The sequence below is a fragment of the Mus caroli genome, chromosome X, assembly GCF_900094665.2.
Source record: "Mus caroli chromosome X, CAROLI_EIJ_v1.1, whole genome shotgun sequence".
Classification (NCBI taxonomy): domain Eukaryota; kingdom Metazoa; phylum Chordata; class Mammalia; order Rodentia; family Muridae; genus Mus; species Mus caroli.
Genome location: NC_034589.1, coordinates 129,017,489 through 129,042,237, shown reverse-complemented (window position 1 = coordinate 129,042,237; position 24,749 = coordinate 129,017,489). Strand labels below are relative to the sequence as shown.

Genomic DNA, 24,749 nt, shown 5'->3' with positions numbered 1-24,749 from the left:
ATATATATATATATATATATATATATAAAGATACTTAGAGTCCCATCGACATTGCTACATGCAATGCTCAAGTCTGTTCTTCAGCTGGGATTCTAGGTCTCTGGAAGCAACTGAGCTTGTATGGGGGCAACTGAGCCAGAAACTTTTGACAGAGGACTCTTCCTTTGTCCTCTCATCTGAGGGCCATCAGTCACCAAATCATGTTTATTTTACCTCCTTATTTTCTCTGGAATGATCTAGCCACATCATTTGTCCTTATACCATTGCTTTGACATTCCTTCCTATGTCAGGGCTTTGGGTACTCTGTTTCTTCCCCTCGGTTACCTCCACCTAGTGCTAGTGGGAGCATCCTAAAACATAGTAAATTTAGTCACATCAGCTTCCTGCTTTCAACTCCTCTATGAGTCACTGCTGCCTATGAGGATTACACGTAACCCCTTTCTATGGCACAGAAAGCCCTTCAAGAACTGGCTCCTATGAACCTCCCTAATCTCCCTTCTGTCTCTACCTCCACCATCTCCATGCCTCTAATATTCTGTAGCTTCGCATAGGCTAAACGATCGTTCTTTTCCCTGCTACTGTGACTCTCATTTCGGGGCTTTTGTAGAGATGAATCTCCCAGCTCAGGGAAGTCTTTCTTTTAGTACTGCTTCTAGCAATTCATCCAGACAAGCTCCTATCTGTCCATCTTTCAAATCTCAGCGCTGGCACTAAATATACCGGTTTTTCCCTCTCCTAGCCTGGATTTGGCACCTGTCTCTTCTGAACACGTCCAGAGTGCCAGTGCCTGCTGCTTTGTGTTGCGGATGATAGTTTTATTTCCCTACTTGACTATGCCTGACTCAAGGGCTGAAGCCAGGCTTTCTTCAGTAGAGCACTGGGGATGCATAGAAAAAAAATCTTTGCTATGGAGATGGTGGTGAGCACTGGTGCTCTCAGCCAAGGGGGGTGGAAACCAATCTGATTAAACATGCACAGTAAGGTGGGAATGGCTTAGCTCTCTGGGGAAATTTGCATCTTAAAAGGAAAGCTAGTTGGTAATTCAAGAAATCTGGAATGGGTGGCAGATATGGGGGTGATTGTGTCTCCTGTCTACATCTGCATGCTGATTCTAGTATTTGTCACCATCCTCCAGCGTCTTGGGCAGGAAGCACAAGCAGATGGAGTGTTAGCAGCCTAAGAAGGCTCAGCAGGGCTGGGGTAGGTGGGGAAAGAAACCCCTCAAGAGACAAAGACTCTCGTGTCCATGTCACAGGATGCAGAGGATAGTGCAGTAGTTGCCCCAGTTCTGTGCTGGGCTTTTATCTACTCAGACTTCCTCCTCTAGGACTGGTGGACTAGAAAGTTAGGAAGGGATGGTGCAGTCACTGTCATGGAAAACATGTGCATCCCTTAGGGGCCAATGCCTTCCACAGGACAGGTGCTCAATTGGTACTAATTGGGGAAAGATTCCCAAGAACAACCTTTCTCATTGCTCCTTTGCTTCAAGGACATAGTGGCTTGCAGTGATGTGTTGCTTAGCCTATTTGGGCTAAGTGTGGATTTGGAACAAACTCCTTTCTATAACTGCCCCATCCTTGGCCAAGCTAGATATGTACCTGAGTCAGAAATAATAATGGAATATGCACCCAAAGTAAGAAAGAGCAAGAGAGTGTACACCTGAGTCAGGAGTAGTGGGGATCCCCAGAGTATCACCCCTCTGAGGCTTCCTCTGGGTACCTTGGTGCTGCTAGAAGGATGCATTTGGTGGGCCTTCAGCTGTTGAGAGAGCGACTTCCGAAGGTTCTTCTCTTTGATGCCCTGCAGGAGTGAGGGGGGAAGAAAGGGTTCCAAGCCCCACTCCTTCCTAGAAACAGAAGAAAATCAGGAGATTAGTGAGAGAGACAAAGTGTGATCGGGGAGGAGATGGTCAGAAAGAATCTGAGTAATTCTGAGAGGCAGAGATGGAGGAACAGAGACTAGGAAGAAGAGAAAGAAGGATAAAGACAGGCAAACCATGGCTCTGAAGTATGGGACTTGAGTGGGGTAGACCTCAGGAACTCAAATTCCTGCCGCCATAGAATGCTTATGACTTTGAAAAACAGAGCACAGCTCAACAAATCCATCTTCTTACACCAAGCTATTTGTTCCCTCCAGAAGGGCCCTTTCGCAACTCACTCCACATTCTTGAGTGTGATCTTCTGACTAGGCCGAGTGGCTGAGACAGTGATATAGATGTGAAGGGCAGCAAGGCCCAAAAGCATCTCTGGCTTAGGTTCCATTCCAAAGCGTTCTCGGATAACATCATTACGACTCTGTGAGAGAGGGCAGACCAAATCCATCAGTTAAAGGAAACATCCCTTCCCTTACAGCTCCCCTTAGATCTCAGATAAGAATCATGCTACCAGGAAGATATGATAGATAAATGAAAGAGGGGACTACTGCCCTCGGGAAAGAGACAACAGAGGAGCCTTGAGTTACAGGGACACTATTTGCTTGGTTCAGCAAATATTAGACCCTTCTTAGTCGCATAACAAGACACAGTGGGCAGAAAAATCCAGGTTACCGTGCAAGTGGGACCTGGATCAGTCCCTTTCACTCTTCTGTTATAAGAGACACCTCACCTTTTTGGGGGTTCTGTACTCAATCATGAGCCATACCAGGCTCTTCTACTAGTTCAGATGAGAACAAGGAAAGAAAGGCACTGAGAGAGTCTCTCTGTGGGACTCTGATCCAGAAGCCCAGGGTGAGAGGTTGATTGCAGAGATGGAGCAATCATTCTGTTCCTTGAGGTCCAGAGGACAAAAATATTGATGAGTCAATATTCCTTATACGGGCTTAGAAGGAATACCTGGTAGTCAATAGTCAAGTGTATGACAATGTTCTAAATTCTAAGGGTTAGTACCCTAGCTAACAATAACTCCACCTTCATGGTTCTCCTTTGGTTGAGGTTGTAACACAGTGGGCCATGGGACTAGGGAGCCATAGTGCTATCACCACAGCAAAGGAAAAGACACACACACACACACACACACACACACACACACAAACATACACACACACCACACATACACACACAAGATACCTTAGCTGAGAGTGGTGGCTCATGGCTGTAAATCCAGTAATTTGGAGGCTGAGGCACAAGAATCAGAAGGCTAGACTGAGCTACACAGTGAGTTCTAGGCTGGCCTGGTCAAGATCAGGACTGTATCCAAAAAGGGAAGTGAGTGAGAAGAAAACTGACAATGTTTATCTATACAGAAAATCCAGGAGAGTCTACAAAAACCTACTAAAACAATTCACCGAGTACAGCAAAGTTACAAGGCATAAAATTACAATAAAAGTATATTTCTACAAGTTACTAATAATCTAAATCATTGCTGGGTATGGTGGTTCACACCTATAATCCCAGTACTTGGAAGGCTAGGGTAGGAACACGGATCTCAAGTTCAATAGTAGCATGGTCTAAACAGACCCAGACCAGCCAGAGTTACAGAATTAAACTGTTTCAAAAACAACAGCAGCAGTAGCAACAAAATAAAAATAATTTATAATGATATAAAAATGAATAATAATTAGGAATAAACCTGACAAAATATGTGAAAAAATTATATACTAAAAACTTAGAGAACATTACTGAGGAAAATTAAAGACACCAATCAATTTAGAAATACTTTGCTCATGGGCTGGAAGACTCGGCATTGTTAAGCTATCAATTCTATCTTAATCAATCTACAGCTTCTGCACAATTCCAATTCAAATCATATTAAGATTTTTAGTAGAAATCGACAAGCCAATTCTATAATTCCCATGAAAAACTGCAGAGGACCTAGAATAAAAACAGTTTTCAAAAGAATAACAAAGTTGGGGACAAGCACTACTTGACTTGAAGACTTGTAAAGTTCTAGTTATCAACAGAATGCATTGTTGGCATAGGGATAGACAGGTAGATCAATGGAATGAAATAGCGGTTGGGAAATAGATCTACAGATACACAGATAACTGCTTTCCCACTTGGTTTGGTGTTTTATTACTTATAGACTACTTTTGAATAAAGGTATGAAGGCAATTCAGTGAGGAAAGGTTAGGGTTTTCAATGAGTGGAGCCTCAATACACACACACATACACATAAACACACACAGACACTCATGAATAGACACAGATATACTGGATGGCCACATATTTCCTAAGATATGACACTAGAAATGCTATTCATAAAAGATAAGATTAACAAACTTGACTTCATCAAAATTCAAACATCTGCTTTGTGAAAGACACTGTTTAGAGAGCAAAAAGGCCAGACACAGACTAGGAGGAAATAATTGCAAATAACATATCCAACAAATGACTTGTTTCCAGAATACATAAAGAACTCTGAAAACTTGATAATCAGAAAACAAATAAGCCAATAAAAAGGCAGGCAAATGATTTGGACAGACATTTCATCACAGAAAATACACAAAAAGTGAACACATGGAAAATTATCCAATACTATTAGGTACTAGGATAGTGCAAATGGAAAACTTAGAGAGGTACTACTATATATACACTATTAGAACTACTAAAGTAGGGCTGTCAAGATGGCTCAGCGGGTAAGAGCACTGAATGCTCTTCCGAAGGTCCTGAGTTCAAATCCCAGCAACCACATGGTGGCTCACAACCACCCATAATGAGACCTGACTCCCTCTTCTGTCGAGTCTGAGGACAGCTACAGTGTACTTATGTATAATAGTAAATAGATCTTTGGGTCAGAGCAAGCATGGAGAAGCTAGAACTACTTCTATACCATACATGATGGATAGGAATGTTAGATGGTGCAGCCACTTGGAAAAATATTATTACCATTTTTTTTTCCAGAAAACTGATCACATTCTGTTATTAGCTATTTACCCAAGAGGAAAGAAAGTGCACATCTATGTAAAGACTAGGACATGGATACTCATACATGTCGCATTTGTAATAGCACAAAGCTGGAAATAGACCAATGCCCATCAACATGGGTAACAAATTCTGATACCATGAATACTACCCAATAAGAAGAATGGACACATTCAACAATAAGGATGGATCTCAAAATCGTTACACTGAGGAAAATCAGTCAGATCAAAATATTGTATGGTTTAATTTACATAAACTCTTGGAAATTAAAACAAATGTATAGTGACAGAAAGCCAGTCAGAGGTTGCCTGGGGGGTGAATTACATAGGAGCCCGAGGAAACGTCAGTGAATATTGGATTGTGGTGATGACTGTGGGTGAAAGTTTATCACTTCAAACATGTGTAGTGTGTTATATGCTAATTAGACCTCAGTAAAAACAACTGATTTTTTTTAAAGGAAAAATCCAGATGAAGTCCACATTATCACAAAGTGGAGAAATACTCTGGGCACGATTTTGTCATCAAATTCCAAAATACTTGAACCAAGGCAATCCCCAGAAGTTTGAATGAAGAAATTCAAGGCAAACTAAATGAGAACTAAACTATACAACCCATTGTGCCCTTAGAGGTTTGGCAAATGAACTTGAGGCTGAGAAATGTTCCTAACATTTTAGGTTGCCAGAAAGGGCAGAGAGGACAGCCACCAGGTCCCTCATTGTACAGTCCCAGGTGCCACCCTCAGAGACAGAGGAAGTTTAAGTTTTTTTCTCTCATCAAGTGCTGCATATGTTCTGTGGGCACCTAAAACCCAACAGGCCCTAAAATGAACTTATTTTATCTCCAAATTCATGGGACTCTATTCACTTAGATGATGACTGATACCATCTCTACTGATACTCAGCAAATCAAAACCTTTAAATTTCCCTGTGATCCCAATCCATACGGCCATGACTTTGGACACCAGCTTTCCTTTGGATGATGACCAGGTGACTCTCCTTTTGGTATTCTCCTCAGCATGATTTCTTTACCTTGACTGTACATATCCTGGATACGTTTTAAAAGCCTCCCTAAGCCTTGGCTCCCCTGAAATTGGAGTTACAGATAGTCGTGAACTACCATGGCAGGTACTGGGTATTGAACCCAGGACTTCTGGAAGAGCACTCAATGTTACCACTGAGCCATCAGTCCAGCCCCCTTCCAGGTAATTCTAATGTGCGGGTATGGTTAAGGAACCACTATTCTGAAGTAGGTCCACTGTCTCAAAGGCTTTGGTAAGGAGAGTACTAAACTCTCATGGAGTACTGAATGTGATGATGTCTGCCTGTAGACCCAGCACCTGGAGCTGAGGTTCAAGGTTCTCCTGAAGATACACAGTGTATTTGGGGTCAGCCTGAGATACCCGAGACACTGTTTTTGTGTTTTGTTTTGTATTTTTAATTTCACTGAGCTTGTTAAAACAAACCACAGGGATAAGGACCAATAATTTGCATCTCTAACTAGTATCCAGTTGATGATGCTGTTGGTTCAGGGCCCGTATTCTGAGAAGCACTGCTCAGCTTCCAGAATAAACTCAATTCTCTCCTTGGCCTCCCAACCATTCACTCTCTGTTCCCTAGCTCTCCAATTTCATTTTCTATTGCTTCTTACATCCTGTACTGAAGCTGCAATAAATCACTTGCATTTTTTCTTTTTTCTTTTTTTTTTTTCTTGTCAGCATGCCTTTGAAAGTGCAAGGGCTCCTGCTTGGAATACGGACCCTCTTTTCCATCTTACTACATAGCAAACATTTACTTCACAGCTAAGGGTATACACATATCTTTGTTTCTGTGACACCTTCATTGTCTTTCTCTCATGTAGGTCTGGAAGACTGCTTCTTGGATGTCATTGACACTGAACCGTGCTGAGGTTATATTTATAGATATATGAACTCTAGTGAAAGAAGTCTATTCTTTCTCCACCTCTGGTTGTCAGGACTTGACCCAGAGTGTGGTTTTAATAAATGTTTCTGGATGGAGTAAGGTCAAAATCATCTCCTTACTCAACCTAGGTATTTGAGGGTTGAGAGTTTCAGACCTCAAAAGAACTTGTCAAACCTTGGAATTCTGTGGAAGAACCAGAATTACTGGGGTTGCTTGTTTCTGAAAACTGATGGGCTCTGGGTAGACAAGTAGATAGATAGTATTTTGACCATCAAATTCAAGTCATCAGACCAGCCAACTTGACCTTCAGAAAGGAAAAGGCTTTCAGAGCAAGCTAAAGGTCAAACTTACGTAGTAACTTCATTGTGATGGCAGAACACCCTGCCTGTTTGCTTGTCCATCTATCTTTGTGTTCCCAAGCCAGACCCTACCTGGATGTATAAGTACTCGAAAGCAGCAGGATCCCGACGTAGCAGCTCCACTGGGTCCTTGGGAAAGAAGCTTATTCGGAAGAGGCATTTCATTCCATGGTAGTGTGTCCGCTGCACAACCTGAGACCCAGTGGGGAGAGAATGGGAAAAACCCATAGAGTCAATGACGGGGTGGGGGTGGCAGGCAGCTAGGCAGCTGCTTAAAGTAGGGTTTATGGATGAGCTAGGTTGTTGTTTCCTACTCTTGTCTCAAACATGGCAAATTGATATCAAGCATTCTCTCATCCTGGGCTTTATTTTCCCTAGTTTGAGTTATCCATGGACAACCTCAGCCTAAAATAGGAAATTCCTAACTTTTATTATATATAGCTTTATAATTACTCTATATTTTATTGTTAACTTACTAATGAAGGTTTTTTTTTTTTTTAAAGGAACTTACTTTGTAGACCTTGTTAGCCTGGCATTTTCTATATAAATTGGCTGGCCTTGAACTCATAAAGATCCCCTTTCCTTTGTTTTCTGGGTCCTAGGATTAAAGGTGTGTTTTACCATGCCTGGCTGTGCCTAGTATTTTTTTTTTTAATCACTTATTTAGGACATGGTCTTTATCAAGAATGGGGTCTATGTGGTAGCTCATGCCTACAGTTCCAGCACTGGTGAAGATCATCACAAGTTTGAGGGCAGTTTGGGCAAGACCCTGTTGTCTCACTGCACCTAAAAAAGAACTGAGTCTAAGTGCCAAGATAGGAGTTAGGACGAGAAGGTTCCCGAGAATTTATCAGCTTCTTCTTGCAGGCATGCTTAGTGTCTAACAGACTATTAGATGCCTAAAGAGTTCAAATCAAAGAGTGTAAACCACATTTAGAGATACAGATGAAACATGCTGGCAATATACTGGTAAAATGTTGAGTCTGGAGATGCATATATATTTCATATATATTGTTTATGTGAAGATTTTTATAGTAAAGAAGTTTGAAATTCCACTTGGAACAAGAAGTCAATTTGACTCAGAGGATTATTTATTGGGTAGGATAGGAGGTGCTTACGTTTTCTAAGCAGACACTACCTTGGATTGTATTTAAGCTGAAACTTGAATCTTTCTTTTGAAAAATACATTCTTTTTTTGTGTGTATCTGTCTTCTTTGTTTTGAGACGGGTTCTCATATATCCCAGGCATGCCTTTCACTCAAAGTCAAAGACTAGTCAAGGATGACCTTGAATTTCTCATCCTCCTGCCTTCTACCTTCAAGGGTTGAGATTAAGGTGTGTGCCACCATACCCAACAGCAAGAAGGAGCAATAGGGCCTGGTGCATGCTGGCCAAATAGTCTACCAATGAGCTGCATCCCAAGCCTTGTTTCTTTCCTTTGTATCTCAGGGTACTTTAGGTAGATCTTCCTGCCTAGTTTCTCATGTGTGCTATGTTGCTGGTTGGATTTATGAGTTTTGTTTGGCTTCCACACACTTTCTTTTTTGTTCGTTTTTTGTTTTTTTTTTTTTTTTTTTTTTTTTTTTTTTTTGAGACAGGGTTTCTCTGTGTAGCCCTGGCTGTCCTGGGACTCACTTTGTAGACCAGGTTGGCCTTGAACTCAGAAATCTGCCTGCCTCTGCCTCCCAAGTGCTGGGATTAAAGGCATGCACCACCCATGCCTGGCTCCACACACTTTCTAAATGCTATATATTCCTAACTTTCCCCCTTTTGCTTTTTCCCACCCTACCATGGAATACTGATTGCCCTGCTCAGTTCTGTGATATTTCCTAGTGGTTTGCTATGGATGAAAACCCATATAGCAATCCTAGATTTCAACAGTCTTTTCCCATATAGTGTGGCAAGAGGGATGAGATAATTTGTTCTCTTCTACTTTGGAAGATGATGGATGCCACCTATTCTTGATCCCATGTGGTCCATTTCTAACTACCATTTGATTCTACTTCTAACCTTTCTGTATCACAGTCCTCATCTAAAAGGCCAAGTTTCTTGTTAGGAATCAGAAGGGTCTAGTAGGCCGTATTACCAGGAAAAAGGAGAGTTGCCAATAGAGACCAAGACAAATGCCTTTGTTGGGTCACAAAGGGAATCAGAGGCTCTTTGGAGATGGATAGTAACTTCCTCAGGTAAGGCTAGTCTGTAGTTCAGAGGGACAGTGATATACAAGTCCTTTGGTTCCATTCACAGAAGTACACGTACATACACACCCATATATACATATAAACACATATAGGCACATACATATACGCATGCATACACATATATACATACACACATATGCACATACTTACACACATACATACATATGCATACACACATATCCACATATACGAATACATACCACACTCCTACTCAGATTGGAACTATGACTTCTGGGAGCTGGCTAACCCCACCATGATAAGTTTTCTAGATAAGCAGTGTCATGGATGCCAGAATCAAGGGACAACTTACATAAGCCAGGGGCTGCTTGTCCTGGAGAATCAGGAACTTGTGATTCTGTTCTGGCCCAGTATACTCAAGCACAAGAGCAAAGTGCTCAATGTACCTCAGGGAGAGACGGTCCTGTAGAGTCGCCATCACATCCTGTAGAAGGAAAAGAGGCTTGAGAGGGGATCGTTCCTGATTCTAACTCACACAAAGGTAACAACACAGGAGGAAATGATTGAAATGAAGCACAATAATCTGGTAGAAGCCTTTGTGGAGGCCCAGCTACTGAGTTATGGGACCAGTAAAGGGCCTCATGAGTGTTACCCAGTGGCCTGGGCCCTGAGAAACACCGAAAGTTGCCTGAGAAGGGCAAGTATGTATCCCTGAATTTCCCCACCCTGACATATGGTAATTGAAGGTTGGTTCCTTCCTACCTCTGTACCTTCATCTCTCCATCGTCTATTAGATAAATCATTTCTGGAATGCTTATGGATGGCCAGGCATTGTGTTGGCTCTCCACTTATCTCTCTTAAGTCAGACTGCCCATTTGGGTTTGAATGGTTAGGAATGAGTAAAAGCCAAAGCTACATTTCTGAGATTAAAAAGTATACTTATTTCCAGATTCATAATCTAAATCAAATGACTTGAGCTACTGGCAAAATGTTCATTTTGGGCCATCGCTAGTTTTTATAGATGATCAATTTAGCAACTTGAAAAAATGTGTCCATAAAGAGGAAAGATGTCACGTGTCTGGAGTACAGTCATAGATCTGACTACTTTTGGGCTCCGTCTGCTCTGCTGCCCTACTTTTAATACTAGGGCGCCTGAGAACATATTCGTGGGGGCTGCTCAAATGTCAGTTTTGAGGCTTTGGCCATCTATTTGCTGTGGCTTCAGCATACACATTGCAGTGTGTACGTTTACACAGTCAGCATGTTTCCATCCCCAAAGGCTGGAGGGAAGCAGGCTTGGGAGTTCAGAGCTCTCTGATGGCCAGAGCTGCCAAAGCACCCCTTCTGTGTGAGATACTCAGTCATTTGAACAGAGGGCTGCAAAGTGCTGGGCACTTGAGAGGATTTCTTTGTGCTATTCATGTAGATACAGAGGCTCAAGTGTTACTAGAACCCTAGCATAGTCAGATGCATTTTTTTTTTTTTTTTTTGCAGTTAAATTGCATTGAGATTGTGGACAGCCAAGCCAGGGATTTTTAACTGGTGTTAAAATGTTTAACACTCACCATACCAGACTGTCATTTCATCCAGGTTGTTCTTTGGAACAAGTGGCTTAGAAGACTGTCAGAGGTCTAATGAATAGCCATGCAGCTTTGCTGAAGTGCAAAGTAAGACTGAGTGCCAAAGATTGGCACTGCCTAGATGCCACAGTGGTAGTGGCATTGTGAGGTAAGGAGTGCTCTGAACTCTGTGACTAAGAAAGGTTGGTCAGTGCACTTAGGGTATTGACAAGTTGACAGTGGGCATATTAACCTTGAAGAAACACCAAGGGAGATTGTGGCAAACTGGGTGGCCTAGTTATATTTCAATGTTTCCTTTCATAACTTAAGATGTTCTATAGCTAAGAGACCCTGCCACAGCTTCCTAAGGAGTACATTTGGGTCTTACTTAAGCTCCTTAGAGATACCTACCTAGGCCTAACTCTTCCAAAGAAACTTTGGGCAGGACAATTAATCATTCAGGGACTGTTCCGTCCTCTGAAGGACACTTAGCATCTCCGACCTTGAGACACTAAGTACCAGTAGCATGATATATCATGGGATGGCTCCAAAACACACTCAGATCTTCCTTAAACCAATATAGGAATGATCAATAAACTCTGGTAGAAAACACTGGTAGGGCCATTCTGAGCCCCTGCTCATTCCTCTGAGCAAGAGTTTTCTGGCTAAGTATGTTCGTTCCTCTCTCCCTTATTTCCTTCCAAAAGGCTCTCTCCCCTTGTAGCACAGGCTGACGTCAAGCCTGTAATTCTCCAGATGCAGCCTCCGGAGTACTAGGTTTACAGGCCTGTGTGAGCATTCCTGATGGGATTATTTATTTATAGGATCATCTTGGTCCTTGCATGGGAACCACAGGAAAACTTTGGGGAAAGCAAGTTTCCTGGGCAGGTGTCAAGACTGCCCAGCAATCTGAACAGCCTTGATTGCATAAGAACATTCATTCTTGGGATGGTGTTCTCCTTCTGGCAAGAGTTCAGAAGACTCGGGGATAGATATTTCTGTCCCAGTGAAGAGTTAACCTCGGGAAAATCATATCACCACTTCTACTCTTCAGGACTAAGAGAATCACTAGGACTTTTTGACGCCTGGCTGAGCTGTTAAGAATCACAGTTCAGTAATTGCTCTTCCTGTGAAAAGAATAGCCAAAGGGCTGTGGCTGGGCTTCTCAAATCTTGCTTCAGTGCTTAAGATTTGGTTGTTATTTAAAAAGCAAGACACGGGTAAGCTAATCTCCCAAGAGATCACATTTGTTTATTTCTCTGTGTAAACTTGTGTAGGTGTTATTGTATCAATATACATCACTTTGGTTTTATAAATGGCTTAATGATCTTCCCATTGCTTAGCTCCTAAGAGTCCTGAAGGACCCCGTATATGAACATAAAATAGTTGACAAGCAGATGTGCATTCATGTGCACGCACTTGCGCATGCGTGGACACACACATTTTTACAATAATTAGTGCACAGCTGGGCATGCAATTTCCTACTACCAGCCTCATCTGAGGATTATGTTTGTGCAGCCATGCACTCCAGAGCATAGAGAGATCAAAGCAATCTTGTTCCAGCAGTGAAGCTATCGTGGGCGATTGCAGAGGAACACAAACAAACAGGTACCCTAGGGGAGGGCATTCCTCATGTACCTTAACAGTGGTCCGGCCATCAAATGTGAATGACTTGATCTGCCCATTTTCTAGGAAAACCTTCAGGACGTTGGGGATGAGGAGGAGAGCTTCCTTCTTCATCATTTTCTATGGATACACAGGAGAGGGGGAGGAAGACAGAGGTGGGGGTTTAGAAAGGAAAGGAAAGATGATGATGATGGAGGCAGGGGGCCAAAACAGTGCAAGAAGAGACAGAGGAAGGACCAGATCAATAATAATGCTATATGCAGATAAGAACAAAATCCCCAAGATGCAGAGCCATATCCAAATCCACTCCTCTTTATTCTATCATGGTATATTTACATTCTACTGCAGTTTGAAGCTCTGGATCAGTAGAGACCATTATATACAGTAAGAATTACACGTGGAAGGTTTTATTTGGAGACCACTTCATACACCCCAGTCTATCTCCAGACTTCTTTTCCTACCAGGCCCTTCACAAGTCCATCCTTTGCTTTTCTTCAGTCACTCTCTGATGCTTGGGATGGTGTTCAAAGCCTCTATGCTAGGCAAATACCCTACCATTGAACCACTTTGCTAGCTCCTTAGGGTCCTTTTCTTTTTCTTTGTTTTTTGGAGTCAGGTTTCTATTATGTAGCCTCAGTCTGGAACTCACTGAGTGGAGCAGGCTAGCCAGAACTCTCAGAGATCTACCTGGCTCTGCTTCCCAAGTGCTGAGACTAAAGCTGTGTACCACCATGCCTGGTTCTTTAGACCTCTTTAGATCTGGATCCTGCCTGCTTCTCTGGATTCAAGTCTGACCATTGTTAGAAACCTCACTTTTTTCATGCCTCCTCATCTCTGACAATTCATCATTCAGGGACTGCCTTACTAGCTTTAGGGCTCTCACTAAGTGCTCATAGTACACACACACACACACACACAAAATCATTGTGATAACCAAAAATACTCTCAACTATTTCCAAAAGCTCTTTGAAAGTGGCCTGCATTGATCCTGGTTCAAAAGCACTCACGGGCAAAGCCCATTTCTGAATAACTGATAATTCCTTAGCGGTAGCTTTCCTGGAACGGGGGTTCATTTATAAATAGTGAATGTGGATTTCTCAATTAACAAAAGTCAATTAAATAATGGCCATTTTTCCGTCTTCCTCTTTCTCTCCCTGGCAAGCTCCTATGCAACCTTCAAAATCAAGCTTAAACAAGTATTTTATAAAGCCATAAATCTAGTCTTCCCATGTTTTTCTATAGCAACCTATATACTCCCTTCTTAGTCTCTCTCTCTCTCTCTCATCTCTCTCTCTCTCTCTCTCATACACTTTTTTGTTTGTTTTTTTGAGACTGTTTTCTCTGCGTAGCCCTGACTGTGCTGGAACTCACCCTGTAGATCAGGCTGGCCTCAAACTTACAGAGATCTGCTTGCCTCTGCCTCCTGAGTGCTGGGATTAAAGGTGTGTGCTATCACTGCCCAGCAACACACACATTTTTTTTTTTTTGTGAGTGTGACAAGGTCTTCCAATGTTTCCCAAGCTAGCCACAAACTCACAGCTCTCTTTTTCCAACTCCTGGCTGCTAAGCTATAAGTATGTGCTACCTAGGCTGGTTTCTTTTTCCCCCCTCTGTGTACTAGGACTACAAACATGTATCACCATGCCTAGCTTCCAGCAATATTTTGAAGAACATCTGTCATTTACAATCAAACAGTAAGCTCAGAGCACAAACATAGTCATTGTTATGGTGCCAGCAATGAATAATAGCATGGCTGGTACATAGTTGGTGTTAAATAAGTGACTGCTAAATGAATGAACACTACTAGGTGCTTACTATATGCTTGCTTGAATGATTAGATTCACAAGAAGTATGCACACATTACTGGGCCAGCATCATCTAGTCTATGGTTAATTGCAGTGTATAGGTGGCCAGATGCTTTAACTCAGTGGCAGCCACAGATCATCTATTGCATACTTAGCTAATGCTCAGCATCCAGAGAGCTACAGCAAAGGTATAGGTCCTAAGATGGCCCTGATGGGTGCACATATTTTTAGTCTCAACATTGGAAAAGTATAGGCTGCTAGATCTCTGTTAGTTGGAGGTCAGCCTGGTCTACATAGGGAATTCTAGGACAGCCAGGGCTACACAATGAGATTCTGCTTCAGGTAGATAGATAGGTAGATAGGTAGATAGATAGATAGAGTCCAACTTGAATTCTTGCTGCCATTCCCTGTCATGTATGAACATTATGAATCTCAAACAAAGTACCTGGTATAAGGAGGGTAAGGCTTCTGTGGAAGGCCAATTGGGTTCTGAGTTTTGAATGAGATAGATTGTCAGGGAAGCCTGAGTAGAACAGTGCAGATCTAGCAGCTGTTGTGGATAAAGCATCAAAGATGCAAGTCTCGAGCTTGGGCGTGGCTGACAGTGATGGGGGCCAGGAGGCAAGTTGGATGGGATTAAACCAAGGAGGAAAGCCATGGATATCAGTTTGGAAAGGTGTGATGATGATGTTCAGACCTTGCTGATCCTAAGATGCCCCACTCCTGCCAGGCCCAGAGGCCCAGGCTCCCCAGGCTGATGATGCTCGGCGGGGGCAAGTTTTATTTAGCACACTGGGTTGGACTCAGATAATCACTTAATTGATTTTGCTTAAAAATAGAGTTAGCAAGGAACGCCCACAGGATTTATTTTTGTTCTGGCTGCTTAATAAAGCCTTGGAACACAAGGGGAAGGGGACGATGGGGCAGGCTGGAGTCACCTGGACTTGGACTCTGCAGGTCTGAACAGACTGCTATGGTTCACACAGTTAGTAACTGAGAGGATATGAAGATGGATATGTTTTCTCTCCTAGACAAAGAGTCTCAAGCCAAGCTTGGGGCCTGTGTGAGGGACAAGTGAACTCTGGGTAGGTTCTAGCTGCCCTGGGGCAGTCAGTTGCTATTTCGGTTGAACTGGAGATGGCTCTTCGATCTGCCTGTGGCCTGTGAGGTATGGAACTTGAAGGCTGGGAGGAAGAAGAAGGAAGAGAAGGAGAAGAGAAAGAGGCAAAGGAGGGCAGGATAGGAGCTCTTCATTTCGTGTCCTGGCTTTGACTGTGATTTTTGAGGTGAGATTGGATATATCTGTCCATATTTTGCAATTCAATGCTTATGTCCTCAGAATTTTCAACAGTTCAGGGCCCCAATGTCTCATTGGTGACTTGGACCTTGTGATCTGTTTCACTCTGAGCCACATGGGCTCAGTCTTATTCCCTCTCCTCTCTGAGCATCAGTCCTTTAACCATTTAACGGGCTCTTGAACTGTTTCTCTTGGGATTGCCATGGGATCCCGAGTGTTAATTATTTAGGCAGGATCTAGGTGTCCTTTGAGCTCCCTAGTCTTCCTCATAGAGGGATGCATGAAGGCATGAGCTGGGTTTGGGGAAGAGAGGCAGGGAATAGATGGAAGACACCCGTGTTCTTTTCCCTTTTTTCCAGGTGGCTCTACCTCAGAGAAATACAAAAATGCCTGGCATCCTGCTGACTTCTCAGCTCAGTCTGAGACTGCTGCTATGTCTCTCAACAACTGCAGCTGTGTCTTAGTACATAAATGATCAGGCTTCCTGACAGCCCATCTCATCCTACAAAAACACACCAGTGCCCACTTATCTCTACTCCCACTAGTACATCACCAAATTCTACAGATTTCTGGGGCGTTCTGGGCCAGACTTCATGACGGCTGTACACACTGACTTCTGCTCTCCACCTACCTCTTCTCATCTGCACATCTCGGGTAGATGGCTTACTGCATGCATCCCTGATGAACAGCAAGAAACCTGTGGGCTAGCCAGGAATCCCTAGATTGGCAGCTGCATGGCATGGGCTGGTAAATGTAGCTGCTTTTAAAGATGATATCACACAGCAGGAGATTTGCTATACCACTTGTCCCCCTAACCCCCACCCCATAGAAAGGTTGCCAATGGCAAGGAGCAGGTATTTCTTTTGGATCCCTTCTGGTGCCTGGGAAAAAGCTAGTGACTTAAAGCAGTCTGTATCATTGCTGCTAGGCAGCTACCCATCAGCACAGTCTTCTTCAGTCAAGATGTGGAATTGCAGGGCCACTTAAATGTGAAGAGAGTTCAATTTCACCAGCCACTTGTTCTCTGGGTCTTCACAAAACCATTACTTCATCCCTGCTTTTATCAAGTAGCCAAAAGATGTTTGTGGAATACTTGCCCTGAGTGTACACTATTGTGCTAGGGACAGAAATTTCTCTAAGTACCATGAAGATCCAGAAGGACTCAATATTTTTTTCTCTCCCTCCCAACCCACTCTGGATGTCACACACTCCTCTCTCCTCAATACCCACTCACTCAGAGCACCAGGATCCTTGTGCTGCAACCCTTCATAAAAGCATCCACTACCAGAAGCCCCTGATTGAGACTCAATAGCCAGCTTGATTCTGGCCAAAGAGAGAGGAGGCAAGCCAAGACGGCACTTACTGCATCTGTTTCTCCAATTGTCACCTGCTCAGAGAATCGGACCTTCACCGGATTGGACCTCAGCTTGGCCTTCTTTGCAGCACTGATGAAGGCAGATTTAGGGGACTGGAAAAAGAACAAAGGGCTGGTGAGTTCTCCATTCCTTTGTAATATTAGTTACGATGTCTCTCTCAATACAACTGGATCTGGGGGTTCACACCTGTAATACCGATAACTCAGGAGGCTAAGCCAACAGATCGTGAGTTTGAGACCAGCCTGGACTACCACAGTGAGACACTATCTCCAAAAAGAAAATACCAATACAGAGATATTTTGGCTTATTGGTCGATGAGTCAATAGACAAGTATTGATTACCTTTTAAGCACAGACAAGTGTTACAAGGCAGTGTGCTAATTGTCTCCCTGTATGGTTGGTGTGTTGTGTAAAATCTGGGCATGAATTGAATTTGGATAAACTGAATCCCATTATAAATTCTCTAAGCCTAAGGAGGTTTGCAAAAAATAAAAATCTTCAGTAATCATATACATTAAATTTTTACATATTCAGTTTTTTCTAATATGAGATTGACTTAAATAGTAGACTTCATTGTGTGTGAATACAAACTTCCCAGAGGATCTCCAGAAATAATCTTATTGTCTCACAGGTATGCCCCTAGAAAGAAGACTTATAACAAATATTTTTGAGATCTGAGGGAGAGGAAACACAGCCCTCCAAAATGACTCATCCATACTTTCTGAACTGTACGAGAGAGAGAGAGAGAGAGAGAGAGAGAGAGAGAGAGAGAGAGAGAGAGAGAGATGAGCGATTTAGCTCAGTGCCCCTGGCTTTCTACTTCCAAATGCTGCATCACTTTGTGTATTCAATTCTGCATGAAATGCCCAAAGAATCAGTCAGGCTCTCTTATTCTTGAAACCTTTCCCAAAATTCAGCAGGAAGCATGATTAGCAAACATTGTAAACTACAGTTAGCCCTTGGTACCCACAGCTTTGCATCCGTGCGTTCAACCAAGCATAGATTAAAAACACATGAAATAATAACAACAATACCAAACCCTCTGTCTCTGCTGAACATGTACATTTTTCTTGCCTCCATTTTCTAAACAACACAGTGTAACAACTATGTATGTAGCATTTACCGTGTATTCAGAATCTTAAGTCATCTAGAGATGATTTGAAGTATTTGGGAATGATGTGGGAAGGTTCTGTGTAAATACTATGCCAGTATATACATATATAAAGAGCTTGAGTATCCATTTAGGTATCTATGGGGGCACCCTGAGCCCAATTCCCCTACGGAAAAGAAGGGAAGTGCTCTTCTGAGTCTAGTCTTATGCTGAGCTGCAGACAGCCTAGCAATAGGAAATGCAAGAATCATGCCGAAGTCTCCTGTCTTTAGGAGGACTTATTTGTGCATTTGATGAATTAACAGTGGCTTATTGAATGTCTGGCAATGTACTAGGTGAAGAGGGTTACAGGAGCAAAACTGACCTTGTGGTATGTCTGTCTATTCTGTCAAGGACAAAGAGGGAATTATTAAAAAAAAATTTTTTTTTGAGACAGAGTGTTGCTACATATTCCAGGCTGGCCTTAAACTTGTGGTACTGGCACTCTCGTCTTAGCTTCCCAAGTGCTAGAGTTACAAATGTGCAGCACTGTGTCAGGCTAATAAATACCTTTTTTTAAAAAAAAAGATTAACTTATGTTTATATGAGCGCCCTGTAGCTCTTTTCAGATACACCAGAAGAGGGGACTAGACCCCATTACAGATGGTTGTGAGCTACCATGTGGTTGCTGGGAATTGAACTCAGGACCTCTGGAAGAGCAGTCAGTGCTCTTAACCACTGAGCTATCTCTCCAGCCCAATAAATATCTTTTATGTAGCACATAACTACAGTAGTACTCCCTTCTGTAATTTTACTTTTTTTTTTTTTTTTTTTTTGGATATAGGGCCTCATAGAGCCCAGACAGGCCTTGAACTCACTATGTAGCCAATGATAACCTTGAACTTTGGGTCCTCCTAACTCCACTATCCAATTTCTGGGATTATAGGCATGTGCCATCATGCCTAACTTGCATTTTCACCTGTGATTTCAGTCACTGATTATTAACTTTAGTTCAAAATAATACATGAACAATTCTAGAAACAAATAAATACATTTAAAATAAATTTTATTTTAGCACATTGTTATACTTCATCTTTCTTTCTTTCTTCCCCTATTTTTTTTTTTTTTGAGACAGGGTTTCTCGGTGTTGCCCTGGCTGTCCTGGAACACACTCTCTAGACCAGGCTGGCCTTGAACTCAGAAATCTGCCTGCCTCTGCCTCCCAAGTGTTGGGATTACAGGCATGCGCCACCACTGCCCGGCTCTTCCCCTGTTTTTTGAGATGGTTTTGCTGTTCTGGAACTAGCTCCTTAGAGCAGGCTGGCCTTAACCAAAGACATCAGTCCACCTCTGCCTCCCCAATGCTAGGATTAATGGGGTGGGACATATCTAGCTATTTAATTGGTTTATTTCATAACGTTATTGTTGTTGCTCTCTTACTATGCCTAATTTATAAATCAAACATTAATATATATATTTTCTTTTTTTGCTATGTATATTTTCATACACACATGAAAAATATACACACATACACACACATATGTGTGTGTGTGTGTTTCAGTACTGTGCATGAGGTTTTGGAATATACTTGCAGATAAGGGAGGACTACTGTAAGAAAACAGAAGCAGGGTAAAGGGCTACACAAGAGAATAACAAGGATGGGCCAAGTGGGATTATATTTTAGCAGTTTTGAAAACTCCAATTGCATTATTAATAACTAGTAAAACATCTTTGCAACAGATCTAAAAAGTAATGTATTCCACCTGTTTAAACAATACTTTGAGGCTGGAGGGATGGCTCAGTGGTTAAGAGCACTGACGGCTCTTCCAGATGTCCTGAATTCAATTCCCAGCAACCACCTGGTGGCTCACAACCATCTGTAATGGGATCTGCTCTCCTCTTCTGGCATGTGTGAAGATAGTGACAGTGTACTCATGTATATAAAATAAATCTTAAAAAAAAAACACATCACTTTGTTCTCTGAACAGCATCTCCCCATTCAGTCCTCTTGCCCCCAACTTTTGGTAACCATACTTTGACTTTGCTTTTGTAAGTCTGCTGGTTTTGGATTTCCTTTATCCATGAGATCATGAGGTCTTTGCCTTTCTGTGCCTTGCTTACTTCATGTAACACAATGTCCTGCAGGTTCATCCATGTAACAAATGACAGAATTTGATTTTGATTCTAATTTGATTTTGATTCTCCTTGCAGTGCTGGAGACTCAAGCTTGGGCCTTCTGACAGTTTCTTCCTTTTAGAATCACAATAATATTCTGTTGTATCTAGGTACCATATTTCCTTTGCATATTCCCCTGTCTATAGACACTTAGATTGATTCCATATCTTGAGTATTGTCAACAATTCTATAGGGGACATGGGTGTGGGTATCTCCTCAAGACACTGGTTTCAATACCTTTGGGGACATATGTATAGGTACAACCATTTATGTACACACACACACACACATTCTAGGGGAGAAGGAAGTAGTTTAAATGTTATAGTTAGGGAATACCTATCACACACCCAAAAGTAAATAAAGCAGAGATGCTATGAGGCTATCTGGAAAGAGAAGCTTCTGGAAAAAAATAATGGTAAAGGCCCCATAGAATTGAGGAGATCCCTGTATCTGGAATACAGTGATGGAATGGGGACCAGAGGGGGTGTGCTCTAAGAGGCAGCTGAGAGCTGAGTCATGTAGTGCCAGTGAGAACTCTGGAATTCACTCCACTGATGAGTTTTAAGCAGACAGGGTTTGATGTGTGTGTGTACGCCTCTGGCTGCTGTGAGGAAAGTGGAGTGTAGGAGGTTAATGGTCAGACCAGTTAGGCATGTCTAAATGAAGTATTTGTGATTGCCGTGAGACACTTAAAATATAATGCTGGCATGGGCTAGGATGACGATAATGAAGATGATCAGAGTGAGTACATTCTGGACATATCTTGAAGACTGAATCAAGATCATAAATTTATGGATTAGATATGGGAAGTGAGAAAAAGAGAAGTCCATAGGAAAAGCAGGGCTGTTAGTTACTGAAAATGAGCTCTGAGGGATATATTAGGCTTGGGGCCATTTTAAATGACCTCTTCTATGGTCCTTGCCTTGCTATAAAGCCTATGAGTTCTTCAGTCAGGAATTCCTTTGTATTAAGCCCCCAAAGGTCCATACTAGCTGGGAAAGCAGTACATTATACCATTATTTGCCATTTACACTGTGGCTAGGAGTCTTTTACTGGATCAGCTGCGGGAGGGCTGGGCCCTAAGATAAAGACACATCAGAAACAAATTGTCCTCATCATGTCAGCCTTGGGCCTAGCTATGTCTGATGTGGTCAGCAATCACATCTCCTACAGAGTACAGATTATGAAAATTCACTTATTCTACCTGAGTCCAGTAGGAACTCCAGCAGTGGGTCTTGGTTCTGGCTGCACAGAGGAAATGCTTTCAAGAGCTTTTAAAAGCCTCCCAGGACCAGGCCCCAGGCCAATTACATAAGTCAGGGTAGAGCATCAGTGTGTGTGGTTGTGTTTTGAAAGAGGGTCTCATGTCCAGTATTTTTTAAAAAACCTTATGATGGTCTTAAACTATAGCCAAGACTGAAAACCATCAAGCTAAATGAATCATAGACTTCTCATTGTGAGGCACAGGGGTGGGGGCCAATGTGTTGGCAGCAGACTATATAAAATCCAGAGCTTTCAGATCTTTGCCAAAAGCAATTATGGTAGTGATTGTGGTGATTGTTCAGGAGGTCAATGCCTTTGTATGTTGCACAGCTGGATGTGCAAATCCTGGGTGGGAGATTCAGGCAAGCGGAATGGACTAGGTAGAGCTAGTTCTCTCTCTGTTTGGGCAATTCTGCTTGACTCAGTTTCCAGTCAGGCATTTTTCACTAATGCGCCATAAACATAAAGCTGGTGGACTCTCTGTTCAACCTGATAGTCTTCCGCCCACCTGCCTTCTCTGCAATCACATGCTGTCAGTTTTCTCCATGGTACAGTGAGGAGGATTAGAGTGGACCATGCTGTCCACCATTCGGTTTTACATTCAAAACAGTGGCCCAGAAAAGGAGGATAGGGATGCCTTAGTGTATCCAAAGAACCAGCACTCCAATGTCCTGAGTTCTGATTTACTGACCATCCTCCCTACAGCAGGCTGAAGTTGGAAGTCTACTCCTGACCTTTCATTCACAGGTTCTGGTTCTACCTTAGTCCTAGGTGACAGATTTGAAGAAGGGACATATTGCTTTATGTGTATATATACACTGTGGAGATGCCAACAGTTTTGCTGTTCCTACGAGAATCTAAATCGCATCCAGTCCTCGAAACATTTATATCACCACAAGGAAAATATTCAGGTATTTGCAGCCACAAACCCACAAAGGAAGTAGAATGGCCAGGGCTTTCAGGGATTACCATCATTTTGCTGTGTCTGTTTCAGAGCTATTTTCAGCTTGTTTATGCCTCATTCCTCATCGACCTTTGTCTTCTCAGTCTCGAAGCCTCCGTCCTATTCTCAGTCTTCAGTCTCTGCTGCTGATGGTGACTCACTCATTGCCAGCTGCTCTCTGCTAGATGTCACAGAGTCATGTCTAGCCTGATGCTTAGATACAGGTGAGGTCTGATTTCTAGACTGACACAAAGTGGCTCTATAAGGTCTCCCTGACTCCAATGGAAGAGTAGGGGAATGGCTGAAGGAGCTGAAGGGGATAGCACCCCCATAGGAAGAGAAACAATATCAACCAACCAGATCCCCCAGAGCTCCCAGGAACTAAACCACCAATCAAAGAGTACACATGGAAGGACCCATGGCTCCAGCTGCATATGTAGCAGATTGATGTCTTGTCGGACATCAATGGGAGGAGAGGCCCTTGGTACTGTGAAGGCTCAATGCCTCATTGTAAGGGGATGCTGGAGGGGTGAGCCCAGAGTAGGTGGGTGGGTGGAGGAGCAGAGCACCCTCTTAGAGGCAAAGGGAAGGAGATATGGGATGGGGTGTTTGTAGAGGGGAGACCTGGAAGGCGGACAATATTTGAAATGAAAATAAATAAAATAATTAATAAAGAAAAGAAATAGAAAGGGAATTTGAATTTACATTGGCAGTCTGTGGAAATAGTAATATTTGATGATTGTCAAAAGGACTGAGTTAAATCATAATATACCATAACAAATTTCCTTGATACACACAGAAATCCATTCCAAACTTGATCACACCATAGACACCTGGAGTGGAAACTTCTAGTTTCTTTGGAAAGTCATTTATGTTAAATGATGGTTTTGCTGGGGCAAACAGGTGAAAGGCTGTCTTGCTAAAGCAAGCACGTGAAAGACTGTTTTCCTGAAGCAGACACAGGTGAGGGGATGTTTTGCTATAGCAGACACGTGAAAGGATTAGTGATGAAAGAGTACAAATCTGACCCCACAGACAGTGGGAGCAGACACACTGGTTTGATTTGTTCAACCTTGCTATTCTTTGCTAACTATAGAAATGTATTGGCTCTGCTTGTGGTAACTCCATTGAAAGGAGCTCACCAAAGAACAGTTCCCGAGGTTCCTGCAACTTCTTGCTGCTTCAGTGACCTTGGGCCAATTGGCCAGCCTTGTGGCTTCTTCAGGATTGAACTATAGCTGCTGGTTCAGGCATGTGTCTGCCTGCCTAGAGGACTGGTCTGCAGCTTCTAATTCATCTTTGGTGTTTGCTAGGGGACTGAACTGCTGCCCAAGAAGATTGAGCTCACCCCCAAAGGACAATTGATAAATAGGTCCACTTCCTCCATACCCTAATAACTTTCCTCTTCCACTACCTCTGCCGGGTTTGGTGGGCTAGGAGAGAGGTTGAATGTTTATTAAAATTGGCTACAAAAATGTATGTCTACAAACACCAAAATCTCAGATGCTGAATTCCCTTAAGTGAAATCTCATAGTAACTGATTACAACTTCTGCACACCTTTCTGCATTCTTGAAATACTTTTTAACTCACTTATGATAACTAATGCAATGGAAATGCAATATAAATTGTTATGCTGTTATATTCAATTAATAAAAATCTGTGAATCTTCAATATAGAAAAAAGAAAAGGGTCTCCCTGTCTCATGTCATTTTTAAAGCTTAGCTGTGGGGCTTGAAGTCTATAATAGTAGGGTGATCCCTTTGACTTAAAACACTGAAACATGCAAACCAATGCTTTAGAGCCCAGTGAATTAACAGGCCTGCCTGGGCCAAATCTTGTCTACTACATGTTTTTTTGTAAATAAATTTTGATGTACAAAGTCATGGTCTTTATTTATGTCCTTCCTGGGGCTGCTTGGGGGTTACTGTGTTTATTTTACAAATACTAAAATATTTACTATACAGTCCTTTACAAACATGTTCATGCTTTTTAGTAACATTAGCATGTACTAACTCACTACTTCTAAAAATTTACCCCTAAATAAGAACCACTGGAGAATGGTTATTGAAATACAAAAGCCTAGGCCTATGCCCACACCAATTATAAATCAGAATCCATAAAAGAGTGGGGCCCAAGAATCTATACTGGTCAAGATATCCTAACCCATTAAACATAGATTAATTGAGTACCTTAAAGCTGAGACAGCTGAGCTCTTCACTGACCCTATTTCTCCTCCTAGCATCTGGGAGTGTAATTTTGCAACAAGCACCCTTTCTGGCTAAGATGAATTTTGGCTTGAAACACGGGACTAGAATTGCTA

The 24,749-nt window shown here is 42.4% G+C and overlaps 1 protein-coding gene across 1 annotated transcript in view; it reads right to left on the bottom strand.

Annotated features, from left to right (window-relative positions):
• The window catches only part of Frmpd3 (FERM and PDZ domain containing 3), a 93,709-nt gene that overhangs the window by 35,315 nt on the left and 33,645 nt on the right, over positions 1-24,749 (bottom strand). Inside the window, exons 5-10 of the mRNA XM_021154008.1 lie at positions 16,946-17,050; positions 12,493-12,600; positions 9,648-9,779; positions 7,209-7,328; positions 2,158-2,294; positions 1,720-1,846 (exon numbers count right to left, since the gene is read on the bottom strand). Of these exons, the coding sequence (XP_021009667.1) occupies positions 1,720-1,846; positions 2,158-2,294; positions 7,209-7,328; positions 9,648-9,779; positions 12,493-12,600; positions 16,946-17,050 (729 nt within the window). The remainder of the gene's footprint in view (positions 1-1,719; positions 1,847-2,157; positions 2,295-7,208; positions 7,329-9,647; positions 9,780-12,492; positions 12,601-16,945; positions 17,051-24,749) is intronic.